The 12,444-nt window shown below is 48.5% G+C and overlaps 1 protein-coding gene across 2 annotated transcripts in view; it reads left to right on the plus strand.

Annotated features, from left to right (window-relative positions):
• Positions 1-223: 223 nt before the first annotated feature.
• Positions 224-12,444, plus strand: part of PTPRA (protein tyrosine phosphatase receptor type A) — a gene marked incomplete at its 5' end in the record, with an annotated part of 30,558 nt that continues 18,337 nt past the window's right edge. The window contains 5 exons of one of the 2 annotated variants that reach the window (XM_081999801.1): positions 224-302; positions 733-1,095; positions 4,439-4,456; positions 10,520-10,604; positions 11,938-12,011. In XM_081999801.1, coding sequence (XP_081855927.1) covers positions 230-302; positions 733-1,095; positions 4,439-4,456; positions 10,520-10,604; positions 11,938-12,011 — 613 coding nt within the window. The remainder of the gene's footprint in view (positions 303-732; positions 1,096-4,438; positions 4,457-10,519; positions 10,605-11,937; positions 12,012-12,444) is intronic. The other variant, XM_081999802.1, reaches the window with a different exon arrangement.

Consider the following 12,444-nt stretch of genomic DNA (forward strand, 5'->3'; position numbering starts at 1 on the left):
TGCTCCACCAGACTAGGATCTCTCCATACGCCCTGCAGTTGGGCACGTTTGAACATACCAATAAATCCTTCCCATCCGCATGCCTGCAGGGACTCCAGCCACACGTTCACTCCTCCCTTCCAGCCCTATGCACGTAAGATGCACGGTGGTGTCCCCGGTTTGAATTACTTTGGGATGATGTTGCATGAAGGTTTAAATAACGGTTCTTTGCTCTCTTCCCCAGGTCAACATGGATTTGTGGTTCTTTCTCCTTTTGCTCGGAAGTGGCCTGATAAGCGTAGGTGCTAACAACGTTACGACAGGTAAACCGTGCTCGTTGTCTCCTCTCTTTTGTCCCTAAACCGTCTTTAGGACCAAAGGAGTAAGTGCTCACGTGCTCGGTGACTTAGCCCTTCTGCCCTCCACTTAGCTAATAAGAATTGTCCAAAAGAGGGTGAAGGGCTGCAGGTGCTCATAAATGGGACCTACAGGTTTTACCTCTAGCAAATATTGATCTTCTCTTACAGGCGATCTAACCTTTGTACCTCCTCGATATCATAATACGTATCCAAGTTACCTGCTTTTATAAGGTGTGAATAACTGTGCTGTACAAAGCATTCCCTGTCTTGGACTTGGGATTTTTTGGCTGTTTTATCCTTGAAGTTATACTTGTGCAAATCTGCAGCATCTAAACCCTCCAGTGTTGCAGAAAGGTATCTCATGGAGGTTCCCTCGCGCTTTCTCCTCTCACAGAGCCACCCACGACAGTGCCCACCTCTCCCAGGAGCCCCACCAAAGCTTCTACAGCACGTCCTGAAGATGGGACTACGACGAGCGCAAACAGCCTCAACATTAGCACTCCAGTGACTGTTTCTACCATGGTGTCAAAGCCACCTACAACCACAGCCACCAGGATCTCCCCCAACACCACCGCTGCCAGCCTCAACACCTCCACCCTGGGGACAACTGTGCCCATGCCTCCAGCCACCTCCCTGCTACCCAGCGTGACGCCGTCTGCTCCGCGCACTGCTCTCCCCAGCACAGAAGCAGAGGCGACGGAGAGGAATTTCAGTGCGATGGTGACAACGCAAGAGACCTCTTCCGCTGCCCACAATGGTAGGCATCTCCTTCACCTCTTCTTCTCCAGGCCACTCTGCTTCTGGGTTTGTTTCTTTGCTCTTCTTTTGTTTTGCTGAACAAAAGAGAATGAGAAGACACTTCGGGGCAAATTCCACAGTGATAGAAATAATACAACTCCCTGAAATGACCAGATCAGAAGAGATTTACCCTACAGAAAGTTTGGGCTTCTTGCCAAGGCAAGGGGCACCAGCAACCCTAGGATCTCATTCCACTTTTGTCATTTTGATGAATTTCATCACTTTTTGTGGTTTCCGGAGTGTGGAACGGGGCAAGGGCTGCACAGCTCCCAGGTGCTGGCTGAAAAGTTGATCCATAACGGGTCTGTGTAGGCAATAGCAATAAATCACTCCGAGTTGCCACTCAGCTGCAGACCCTGGGTTATCCAGAGCATTTCTGCATTTATTTGTATTTTGGTAGCCACCATGGGCTGAGGCCATGCTTTTTGGCATTGTACAAGCACACACACAACAGGGCAGTCCCTATCCCAAAGAATTTAAGGCTTAGAATCAAGGTGGCCAACCAGGGGTGAGATCTAGCTCCTGGGGAAAGTTGGTAAGTTGGCTCATTATCCAAAATTAGCCAAGCTGGGGATAAAGAATGATGTGGTAGGATGGTGCTGGCCCAACTGGTAGATAAATCTGTATGCTCCACCCGATGTTTGATAAACTGCTTGCAGACAGGAGGTACACATGATCTGATAAACCATCTGAAGGTGTTCTCTCCACTGTGATGAACGCCAGGAGCAACACAGTGAGACCTTATTGAGCGGAGTATTCCATGCGCTGGATGTCTCAGTTTTGCATTTGCTGGCACATCCGATGATGAGGTGGATGCCCCATCCCTGGAAGTGCTCAAGGTCAGGTCAGACAGGGCTTTGAGGAACCTGATCTAGTGACTGATGTCCCCTGGACTAGATGATCTTTGAAGTCCCTTCCAACTTTAATCTTTGAAAGGTCTAGATAAGCAAGAGTTCTCTCTATTGCCATCCTGCTGTCACTCCCCTCTTGGCACATCATAAAAGTGGCCCCTAAGAATGTAGAGTTTGGCCGCTCAATGTAGGTTAAGAGCAAAAATCAGGCCAAAAGAGGCTGAGGTGACCAGAAATCTTAGCTGATTTGTGACTCTTCAGCCACCGTTTGCCCATTGCTGCATAGTTTCAGACCCAGCTTTGATACTATGTGCCTCTGAGTTGCAACAGTTACATAGCAGTGCCTGCTAGAGGTTATAGTGCTATAGGTTATATACATACATAGCCTTGGCAGTGCAGGATCACAGCATCACAGGATCACAGAATCATTAAGGTTGGAAAAGACCTTCAAGATCATCAAGTCCAATCACCAACCCAGCACCACCAAGCCCACTAAACCATGTCCTGAAGTGCCACATCCACACGTTTTTTGAACACTTCCAGGGATGGCGACTCCACCACCTCCCTGGGCAGCCTGTGCCAATGCTTGACCACTCTCTCAGTAAAGAAATTTTTCCTAATATCCAGTCTAAACCTCGCCTGGCGCAACTTGAAGCCATTTCCTCTTGTTCTATCACTAGTTACTTGGGAGAAGAGACCAATCCCCACCTCACCACAACCCCCTTTCAGGTAGCTGTAGAGAGCGATGAGGTTTCCCCTCAGCCTCCTCTTCTCCAGACTGAACACGCCCAGGTTCCCTCAGCCGCTCCTCATAAGTCTTGCTCTCCAGACCCCTCCCCAGCTCCGTTGCCCTTCTCTGGACACGCTCCAGCACCTCAACATCCTTCTTGTAGTGAGGGGCCCAAAACTGAACACAGGATTCAAGCTACGGCCTCACCAGTGCCGAGTCCAGGGGCACGATCCCTGCCCTGCTGGCCACACACACTATTGCTGATACAGACCAGTATCAGATGTAGTGGAAAAACAGGATGGGTAACTTCGTGGTGCGGTAGAAGAGCCTGAGAGGAGATAGTACTGGAGTTAATGCAGGGACACATCAAGCGTGCATTCCTTAAGAATAAATTTCTCAAGGGATATTGGGTGTTGGGTATCTGAACCCCTCTTCACATCAGTGGGATGTATGTGCCCTCTTCCTCTGTGCATCTTTGGCAACTGCAGCCCATGAAGCTGCAGAGAAGTTGTCTTTGCTCGCAACATAGGAAGGGATGTGGCTGAAGGAAGTTTGCAACCCAGCTTTCATAGTGTCCTGTCATCCCTGAGCTCATCCAGCTTCCTTTCAAACACAAATTCTCACGGCTTTTTTGCAAGGTGAAGGAGTCGAGAGAAACCTTAGATACACGCGTGGTGTAAGTTTAGGATAAACGTAGCCTTCAAATGGGAGTGATGGAGGCAAAAGCCTTAAGTACTGCTGAGATCTGGATTTTGTAATATGATGTCTGCTAGCGGGGGACTGAATTTATCGTTTTGGTGTCTTTGCTACTTTTTTTATGACTTGGGTTACTGTTCTTGGTGAAATCCCTTGGTGTACGCTATGACACGTTGGCCATTGCACCATCAAGGCCAGATGTGGCTTCTTACTTGATGTCAGTCCTGAGAAAAATGACCAAACCTGATTCTTTCTTTATTTCAAGTAATTTGTCAAGGAGCAAAATTAGTTTTAGGGCTGCCCTTGCCATTAGTCTTAATGGGAAATTTGGATATCAGTTGTGAAGGAATTAAGTGGTGCTTGATGGACGGGGCAGAAGGCACCGCATGAATCACACGTTGTACAGGCAGTTCCAGCTCCTCCAAGATTGTCCTCAGCCCCTGAAGCTCTAAACACGTAAAAGCGTGGTGGGGGCTGCCTGTGCCAGCAGCGTTGCAGCAGGAGAGCTGGGCTGTGCTCTCATCAGCACAGGTTTGTTCCGGTTTCCTCTAGATGAGACATCCAAAACAGAGGGTAGAGGCTTTCCTTGGATGCTCATCGTCCCCATCCCTGAGCCCAGCTGCTCTTAACTGAACTCTTGGCTCAGCCACTCTTTTAAAATTATGCACGAGTGTTATCTCTTAATATTTAAGTGCAAATCAATTACACCAGTGACTTGCTGGTTAGAGGGTTAAACAGACTGTGTTATCGATTAAGAGTGTTGTCTGTATCGATGTTACAGCTTGGCTTCAGCTCCCTGCTCTGCTGATAAAACATTGGGGTTTGTTCCTTTTTCCTTGTTACTAAGTGAAGGCTGAAACTCATTTTAACATCCTGGCTTTGTAGCTGTTTTTTTAAAGGAAAGATTTACAAGAGGATGATGAGAGTTACTAAATTTGTAACTGTCTTGGTCTTTGATCCTTCCTGACATATTAAAATGTAGATTTCTTTGTTGCTAAAGGACTTTTGTTTTCTTCTTTTTGCAGGTAACTCTGACAGAAGAGGTAAGAATTTTATATTTCATTGCTCTTTAGTCAAGCCCTCAGTAAAAACATTTCCAGAAGTACTCTGCTGTTAGATAGCTCTCCTTAGGACACACTACCAAACTTGCTTTTACAAAGCCTATCCAAGCTCTTCGGAAGGGCTGGTGACACACTGATATCTTAATTTGTGTTGGGCTCTTCTTTTCAGAAATAAATAATTCCGTACCAATTTGTACATGTCCTATTAGATATGACGAATTCCTGCTGAACGCTCTGAAAATATCAACATTACTGTCCCTAGAGTTGGATGACCAAGATCTAAGAAGCCATTCAAGAAATTTCTTCTTTTTTTGCATATGAATTGTCTTTATTGACTGTGACTTACCCTATTCGATCCGGACCCATTCTGCAAATGATGTGAATAATAATTATTCTCCTTAATTCTGCTGGCAAGCAGTAGCACGAATCCATTTCTTGTAATATAATAGCACTTAGGCACATTTTTCCGTCTCTTAGTTCTGAGAACTGGCATCACTACCAGAATATTTGCAATTACTCATCGCTTTAGCAGTATAGGAGCAGGTGAAGCAGAGGTCTGGTGGCTACCTATAGAAACACGCTTCCTGTGTTTTCATCATTGCTCTGATGGGTGTTTCAGCTTTGTAAACTCCACGGCAGTCCGCTTTGCGCTGCTTGGTGTGCCAAACCTGCACCGTCCTGCTGATGGTACAAAGGAAAAGGCAGATGCTCTGTGCTAGGCACTGTCAGTAGATGTTTGCAGAGAGGAAATAAAAGGGGTGCAGGTCCGAGGGAATCCATTTAAAATAATGGTTAAGGTGTTGTAGAAATATTCTGCATAATTTCCTTGGATCTGGCATGGCTTAGGTGTTGTTTTGTGCTATCTCTGCCATTGTTCATTCCTATTTCTGAGAACACAGAAATGAAAAATGGGGGGAATACTGTCTTCCTAATGATATTGCTAATATTAATATTACCATTAATATTAATCAAGTAATTAATATTTTCCAAGTCCTGTGACTTGGAGGATTATTCTGGGATGATATTTGCAATGATATTGCAAAATTTAAAGCTTTCCTAACACAATGTTGATTAAGAGTTATTTTGAAGATGAGGAGCAGAAAACTACTTTTTATCCAAACTGGTGAGAATCTTATGCCTTTTATTGCTGGCACTCGTACTACCATGTGAAACCACCCACCATGGTGTATCTCAACCACCAAGTACACTTTGACAACTGATTACTTACGACTCTGGCAGGAAACAAGTAGCCCTTTCATTTCCAAACGCTCCCAAATCGGCGTCGGCAGAAGAGATCTCTGCAAGTTTTGGAGCTGTTGGGTGATGGAGCTGCCCATGCTGGAGCGTCGGTGCTGAGTGGGGCTGCATGGAAAGATGTGTGCAGGTGGCTCTGCTCACCTCGGTCTTCTGATTTGGGGTCAGAAGGGGATTTTTCCTGAAGTGAGAGTGATGGCAATTCATGGTTCGCCTTTCCCAGCAGTGCCCAACTCTCGCAACGTCTGCAAGTCCTTCTCCATCCCCTTTTAGCAACCGTGGCCTTTTAGGGCATCCTTAAGGTCTTTTTGTGCTACGGCTGCTAACGAGGGCGTTTAATCCTTCACAAGTCTGGAAGCGAGAGGCTCACTCAGGCGTCCTTGGCAGGCTCGCTGAAAAGTCCTGTCTGCTTTGCCCAGAGGGAAGAGAACAACGCTGCACAAATACTTATGACTTTACCTCTTCAAGGGGTGATGCCTCAAGGCTCAAGCTCCACGTCTGAGACAGCCATGGGGATGTATCAGCAAGACAGATCCCTTCCTGGTGGGGCAGTGTGGATGAGAACTGCCCTGCCTTCTCCTGCTCGTGCCTAGAATGGGTACGATGGATAAAGCGGTCATTTCAGTAAGCAGAAAATCCTGGTCCTTGGCTGGAGAGATGCTAATGCCTCCTGGTGTGCTGCCTCCTGAAGGGATCACCCAGTGGTTGCACTATAGAATCACAGAATGGTTTGGATTGGAAAGGACCTTCAAAGATCATCTAGTCATCACCCCTGCCATGAGCAGGGACACCTTCAGCTTGAGCAGGTTGCTCAGAGCCCCGACCAACCTGACCTGGGATGTTTCCAGGGATGGGGCATCTACCACCTCTCTGGGCAACCTGGGCCAGGGTTTCGCCACCCTCATTGTGAAAAATTTCTTCCTCATACCTAGCCTAAATCTGCCCTCTTTTAGTTTAAAACCATTGCTCTTTGTCTTATCACAACAGGCCCTGCTAAAAAGTCTGTCCCCATCTTTCTTCTAAGCCCCTCTCAGCCCTGGCAGCTGCAGGAAGGTCTCCCCGGAGCCTTCTCTGCTCCAGGCTGAGCCCCCCCAGCTCTCCCAGCCTGTCCTCCCAGCAGAGCTGTTCCAGCCCTCGGAGCATTGCTGGGGCCTCCTCTGGCCCCGCTCCAGCAGGTCCGTGTCTCTCCTGTGCCGAGGGCTCCGGAGCTGGATGCAGCACTGCAGGGGGGTCTCCCCAGCGCGGGGCAGAGGGGCAGAACCCCCTCCCTCGCCCCGCTGGCCACGCGGCTTTGGATGTAGCCCAGGAGATGGTTGGCTTCGGGGCTGCAAGTGCACATTGCCGCCTCATATCCAGGTTTTCGTCCCAAGTCCTTCTCCATGGACTCCATGCTCTCCATCCCTTCATCCCCAGCCTGTGCTGATACTGGGGTGCCCCAACCCAGGTGCACTTGACCTTGTTGAACCTCATGACATTCCGATGGGCACCGAAAGGGCTGTGCCTACCTTACAGAAAGGCATCTAGGCATGTTTTGAAGAAAGAAGGCAATGAACTCTCTCCTGTTTTCCTACGGACATGTTGAAATAATAGATCCATATCCCACCAGGATGGACAGAAAGTAGCAGAGAGGTCTCTCCAGAGAGACCTGGAGCTCAGGAGGATTCTCTGGCTTTGAAGCATCGCTCTGCTTGTTGCATACCTCTCCCCATGCTCCTCACTGCCATGATAGCACCTTGTAGGAGACGGGGCCGGAGGACCACTGTGCCGAGCGGCATCAAAGGAGTCTGGCCTTATCCCAAGCAAAGCATGTGCACGTGTGCAATGCATCCCAAGGGAGTAATTTAAGGCATTTTGTGAATACACTCACTGGTTTATCCTGAGCCACGGTGTCTGGTGTGGCTTCTTCTTCCATCTCCCAAAGACAACCAAGAAGGAAGTACTGCGGGAAAACAAATAGAGGTTGCATCACGGATGCTCTCCTGCAGCCTCTTTACGACGTTCGCAGCGAACGTCGCTGCCCTGTGCTTTAAGCCCTGTCTGGGATCTCAGAGACAGGATTTAAAGTCTTGCTTCTGCCCTGCTCCCCCTCTGCGACCATTTTGCAGGATTTGCTTTTCCAGGAGCTCTGCATCTTGTATGCTGAGGATTTTGTTTAAGGAATACTGATCCTACATCTTTGATTCCGTTTCTGTTACCCCCATTTTGTTTGCTTGTAATCCCACGGTTTCTTGTCTGCTCGATTTGACTCATGTTTTGAGGGTGGGCATTGACAGCAATGAGCAAGGAGGGCTGCTCAGCCCTGTGCCTCTCTGCCAGGTGCCTGCACGCAGGTCTGTGTGATGTATAGGGGACAGCCTATAGACTGCTATATAGCACCTGTGCCTACAGTTGGAGACATGATCTCAAGCATGGGAAGATGATTTGCTGCCTCCTCAGAGGTGCTAGGACAAGAATTAAGCATCCCGATGCCTTCCGGGCTCTGGACCAAGGTGGGTGCTCCAGCACCACAAGTCTGTGGCAGCGGAGGGTTGAAGTCCCTGTCCCCTCTGCAGGCGAACTGCAAGCGTGAAAGCCCCAGTGCCGAGGCCCGAGCGGGACGGGAGCTGGGAGGGGGGTGGCACCGCTCACCGTGGCTGGGTGGGGAAGGAGGGACTGGCTGGGGACCCTCCAGCTTGTTTCCTGCCTGGGCTTCGCTGGGTGGGCCGGGCAGCACGCTGGCGGTTAGCCGCCGCCGTGGAAAAGCTCTAACTCATCCAGCCAGATGTGTCAAAAGAACGGCTGCAAAAAAAAAAACCCCAAACAACCCCCTGGGCTCCCTGCATCCTGCTGCCAGAGGCACCCCCGCCGAAACCCCTGCCCGTAAATCAGGTCTCCTGCCAACCAGCGCCGCCGCAGCGGCCCCTGCCTGGCTCAGCACCGGTTAGGCTGGGCTTAGCTCCGTCCAACGCAGGAGAAACGGCCCAACGATGCGTAGTGGGGGCATAGCGCCGCGGGCTTTGGCGAAGCAGCTCACCTTCCTCTCCTGCAGCCGGGAGGGCGGCGGTGGTTACAGCTGGAGGTCTCAACGAGAAGCACGTTAGAGGAGAGGCAGGGGCTGGCTGTGGTTGGGCTAAGAGGCTCCGTGGTTGCTTTGCCTTCCTGGGCTTGCATTTGGAAAGCCTCGTCGTGGGTAATGCTAAGGCTCAAGCAGCTACCAAGCGTGCAGGGGGTAGAAATGCCTCCCAATAAATTCCATGGCTTCTTGCTGCTGGGCTGGGGGAGACGCTGACACACGAGGACGGTAGATGGAAAGAAGAGAGACATGCAAGGCTGGGAGGATTTCGTGTTTTTATTTGCCATACCAGGTCATTGCCTTCAAATCATTACACAAAACTCCTATCCTTTGGTTGGAATAACATTTCTAGACCTCACAACCACAGAGGGACAAATGCAGAAATATAACACCTTGGTAGCTCAGCAGTCAAAGATGGACAAAATAAATCCCACCTAAGAAAATCTGCTGGCTCAGATTGCTGAGACATGGAGCAGGAATCTGCCCGAGCAGGGAAATGGATGCACAGAAGGTGGAAAGGGGGGTCATGCCCTGCAGTCTCGCGGGGCCAAGGCATGTAGCCACAGTGCGGTGGCCCATACAGATTGAGCGAGCTGATGGAAGATGAAAATGGCCCCAGCCGGCGTCGCTGGCATCCACATTTATCTGAAAAAATGCCCTTCAGGGCCACTTTCCTATCTGGTTAGCGCCGCTTGGCTTCCAAGCCCATCTGGGTAATTTGCTTGCGCCGACCACTGTTTCACTGACCTCCAGGCCAAGTTACAAATAGCTTATTTTTTAAAAAAATCTGTTGTGGGTCCCAGAGGATGGGAATGTTTCAGATGTGCCTAATCTAAGTGTGTTTGCAAGGGAATTGTGCGGTGCCTGCCCTTGAGAAGTGTCTGTGAGGGAGCAAACAACGAAGCAAGCCAAATTAGTTCATACTTGGTGGCTTTGCGGTGCAGAGCATGCACGATGGGTTGTCTAACCCTCCTCTCTAAACTCAGTATTTCCAGGGAGGAAAGAAATCCCAGCAGGAGCCACCTCTTTGCGATGAGCCAGGCAGATGATAAGTAGCCCAGTAGCCCTGAGTCTCTCCAGCAAACCTCAGCCTAAAGGTGTTCAGGTGAAGCGTGAAGCATTGCCCTCTTGTCCTATTTGACAAGGAACCAGAAGCAAAATTGTGACAATCTTACAAATGGGAGTTATCTGTGGGATCTTACAAAGGCCACAGTTTTCACCTGTTTTAATATAAGGTTCCTTATCATACTGTACCAAACTCATGGACCTGTTCAGAAACTTCTTCAGGCAGAAGACTTTGCAGGTCCCCAGGTGATAGAGCAAACTTCTACTGGTGGGCCACCATGGGCACGTTGTGCAGAAGAAACCCCTAAAATAGCCCACTCACAACTTTCTCAATCGTTATTTTCATCTCCAAGGTCACAATTTCATAACTCTTAGAGAAGACTGAGGTGCTTTGAATAGTGGTTACAGGTTTTAATCTATCTCAGATACCTGGTGCTCGCTCAGCTTGTGTATCTGTCTTCACTGTCAGACTGGACAAACGTAACCTTACTCAATACATCATCATCATCATGATGATGATGATGATGGTGATGATGATGATGATGATGATTATTATGATGATGATGATGATGATGATGATGCAAGGAGAATTGTAGAGCTCTGCCGCGTTAAATGGTGGCGCTGGATGTTTTTTGACAGCTGTTGATAACCGCATCTTTCTTTTTCTATTGCAGATGAGACTCCAATTATAGCTGTGATGGTGGCCCTGTCTTCCCTTCTAGTCATAGTATTTATTATTATTGTGCTGTACATGTTAAGGTAAGAAGTACTTTAATGGTGACTTCCCTTATTTGACAGAAATTCATTACTGAATGAACAGGAATAAGCCTTTTGTGCTGTTTCCTAAGCTAAAGGCTGACACAGCCAGTGGTTTAAAAAGAAACATGTAAGGAGAATGAAAATGATGATTTGGGTTATCTAGTAAGTGATGCTTATTCCTGTCTCTATAAAGCTGATCCTCCTGTGGGTAATGCCTATTCTGCTACTGAAAATGTCCTATTTAGTAGGATAGATTAAACTGAAGTCCTATCAGTGCAGTTAAAAAGCTCTGTCACTGCGGGTGAGGTTTCCTTGCAAGGCTAAGGGTCTCAGATTGAGTAATCCAGGGAAGCCGAACCCTGAGCCAGAACTCCTTTGCGTGTGTAACGGGGTGTGTTATTCCTTGATTCCCACGTTGATACCGAACATGATCCAACAGGCAGAGCCAAGCTGTGCCTTGGGTACCAAAGCCGTACGTCGTGCCTGTGCATCTTCCGCTGCCAGGTGGCATACGACTGGAGCTTGTTAGGAGCGTTAGGTGATGCTGTAGCTGGAACTATGGCATAGCGAAGCCTTCTTAGATCCATTTTTTAAAAATCCAAGCATCTGAGCTGCTCAGAATGTAGCATTCCCAGCTCCTCAGTGCATATCTGCTCCGTTAGAAGAGGGTGTTTAATCACCTGCATTTTTATTTACTCAATATTTTGGTAATTAAATAAATAAGAAAAAAAGAAAAAAGAAAAAGCTATTTCCTTAGTGGTGGAAAAATTCCCTTGGTCTCTTGGCTCCGGGCCTGTCCACGCAGCAGTGAACCTGATGAGAGTTTTGCCTCGGGAGTTCGGCAGCAGCAGTTTGAGTCCTCCTCACCTGGCTTGCAGCCCTTAAAAAAAGGGTTTCTGTCTGCTGCCGCCTGCCCAGTGATTCAGCAAAACCCTTAACTTCAGGCAAACGGAGCGTAAGCATCTGCTTCAAGTTAAAAGCACATGGAGAAGGGCTTTGCTGCAGGACGGATCACCCTGGGGTTTATGTGCTTTGGTGAATCAGCCGGTGGAGCAGGAACTCCTTGGTGTGTCCTCCATAAAAAGCAGCCTTAAAGCTTCTCCTTCTGGCTTTCACCTGGCTCTGGTCTGCTGCCTTTCCAGACATGGTCAGTTAGAAGTTATGCCCATAGGCAGGATTTTAGAGGTCCTATAACCTCTTGGACCCACCAGCTAGTTCATCAAGCCATAAGAAAGTGAGGAAAGCCCTTTGTGGCTGCACCTCTCATCCAGAAGGTAACCTGGGCTTTTTGGTGGGTATCTACTGATGTTCTCCATTCCTTTGTCTTCGGTAGGTTCAAGAAATACAAGCAAGCAGGGAGTCACTCCAACTCCTTTCGCTTGTCCAATGGCCGGACGGATGATGCAGGTGAGGCCCGCATCGGTGCGACACGGGGAGCAAAAATGCATCTCACAGAAGCAGTAAGCTCTGTTCAGATCAAAACGGGTCAATGCAAACGTTCTTCGGAGTAACAGTGGAATATTTCAGGGTTGTTTTTTTCCACCGCTTGGAACCAGCCAAAGTTAGCTAGTGAAATAACCATCAATTCTTCTAAAAATCGTAAAAATTCCAAAAATGTCATAACACCCTTGAAGTGGCAAAAGCAGGTTTAGTTTGTGCCCTCCAGGGCAGCTCTCTGGGCAGCGCAGAACTGCCCGGGTTGGTCTGCTGACCAGGCAGTGCCTTTCCCCTTCCACTACAGCAGTAAGACACATGCAACTTGTTGGGCCTGTGGTCAACGTCATACCCAGTGGCCTCTTTTATACACCAGAATAAATACAAATGCGCCAGAATAATATAA

The sequence above is a fragment of the Phaethon aethereus genome, assembly GCF_964289735.1.
Source record: "Phaethon aethereus genome assembly, chromosome: 4".
In the NCBI taxonomy this organism is placed as follows: Eukaryota; Metazoa; Chordata; class Aves; order Phaethontiformes; family Phaethontidae; genus Phaethon; species Phaethon aethereus.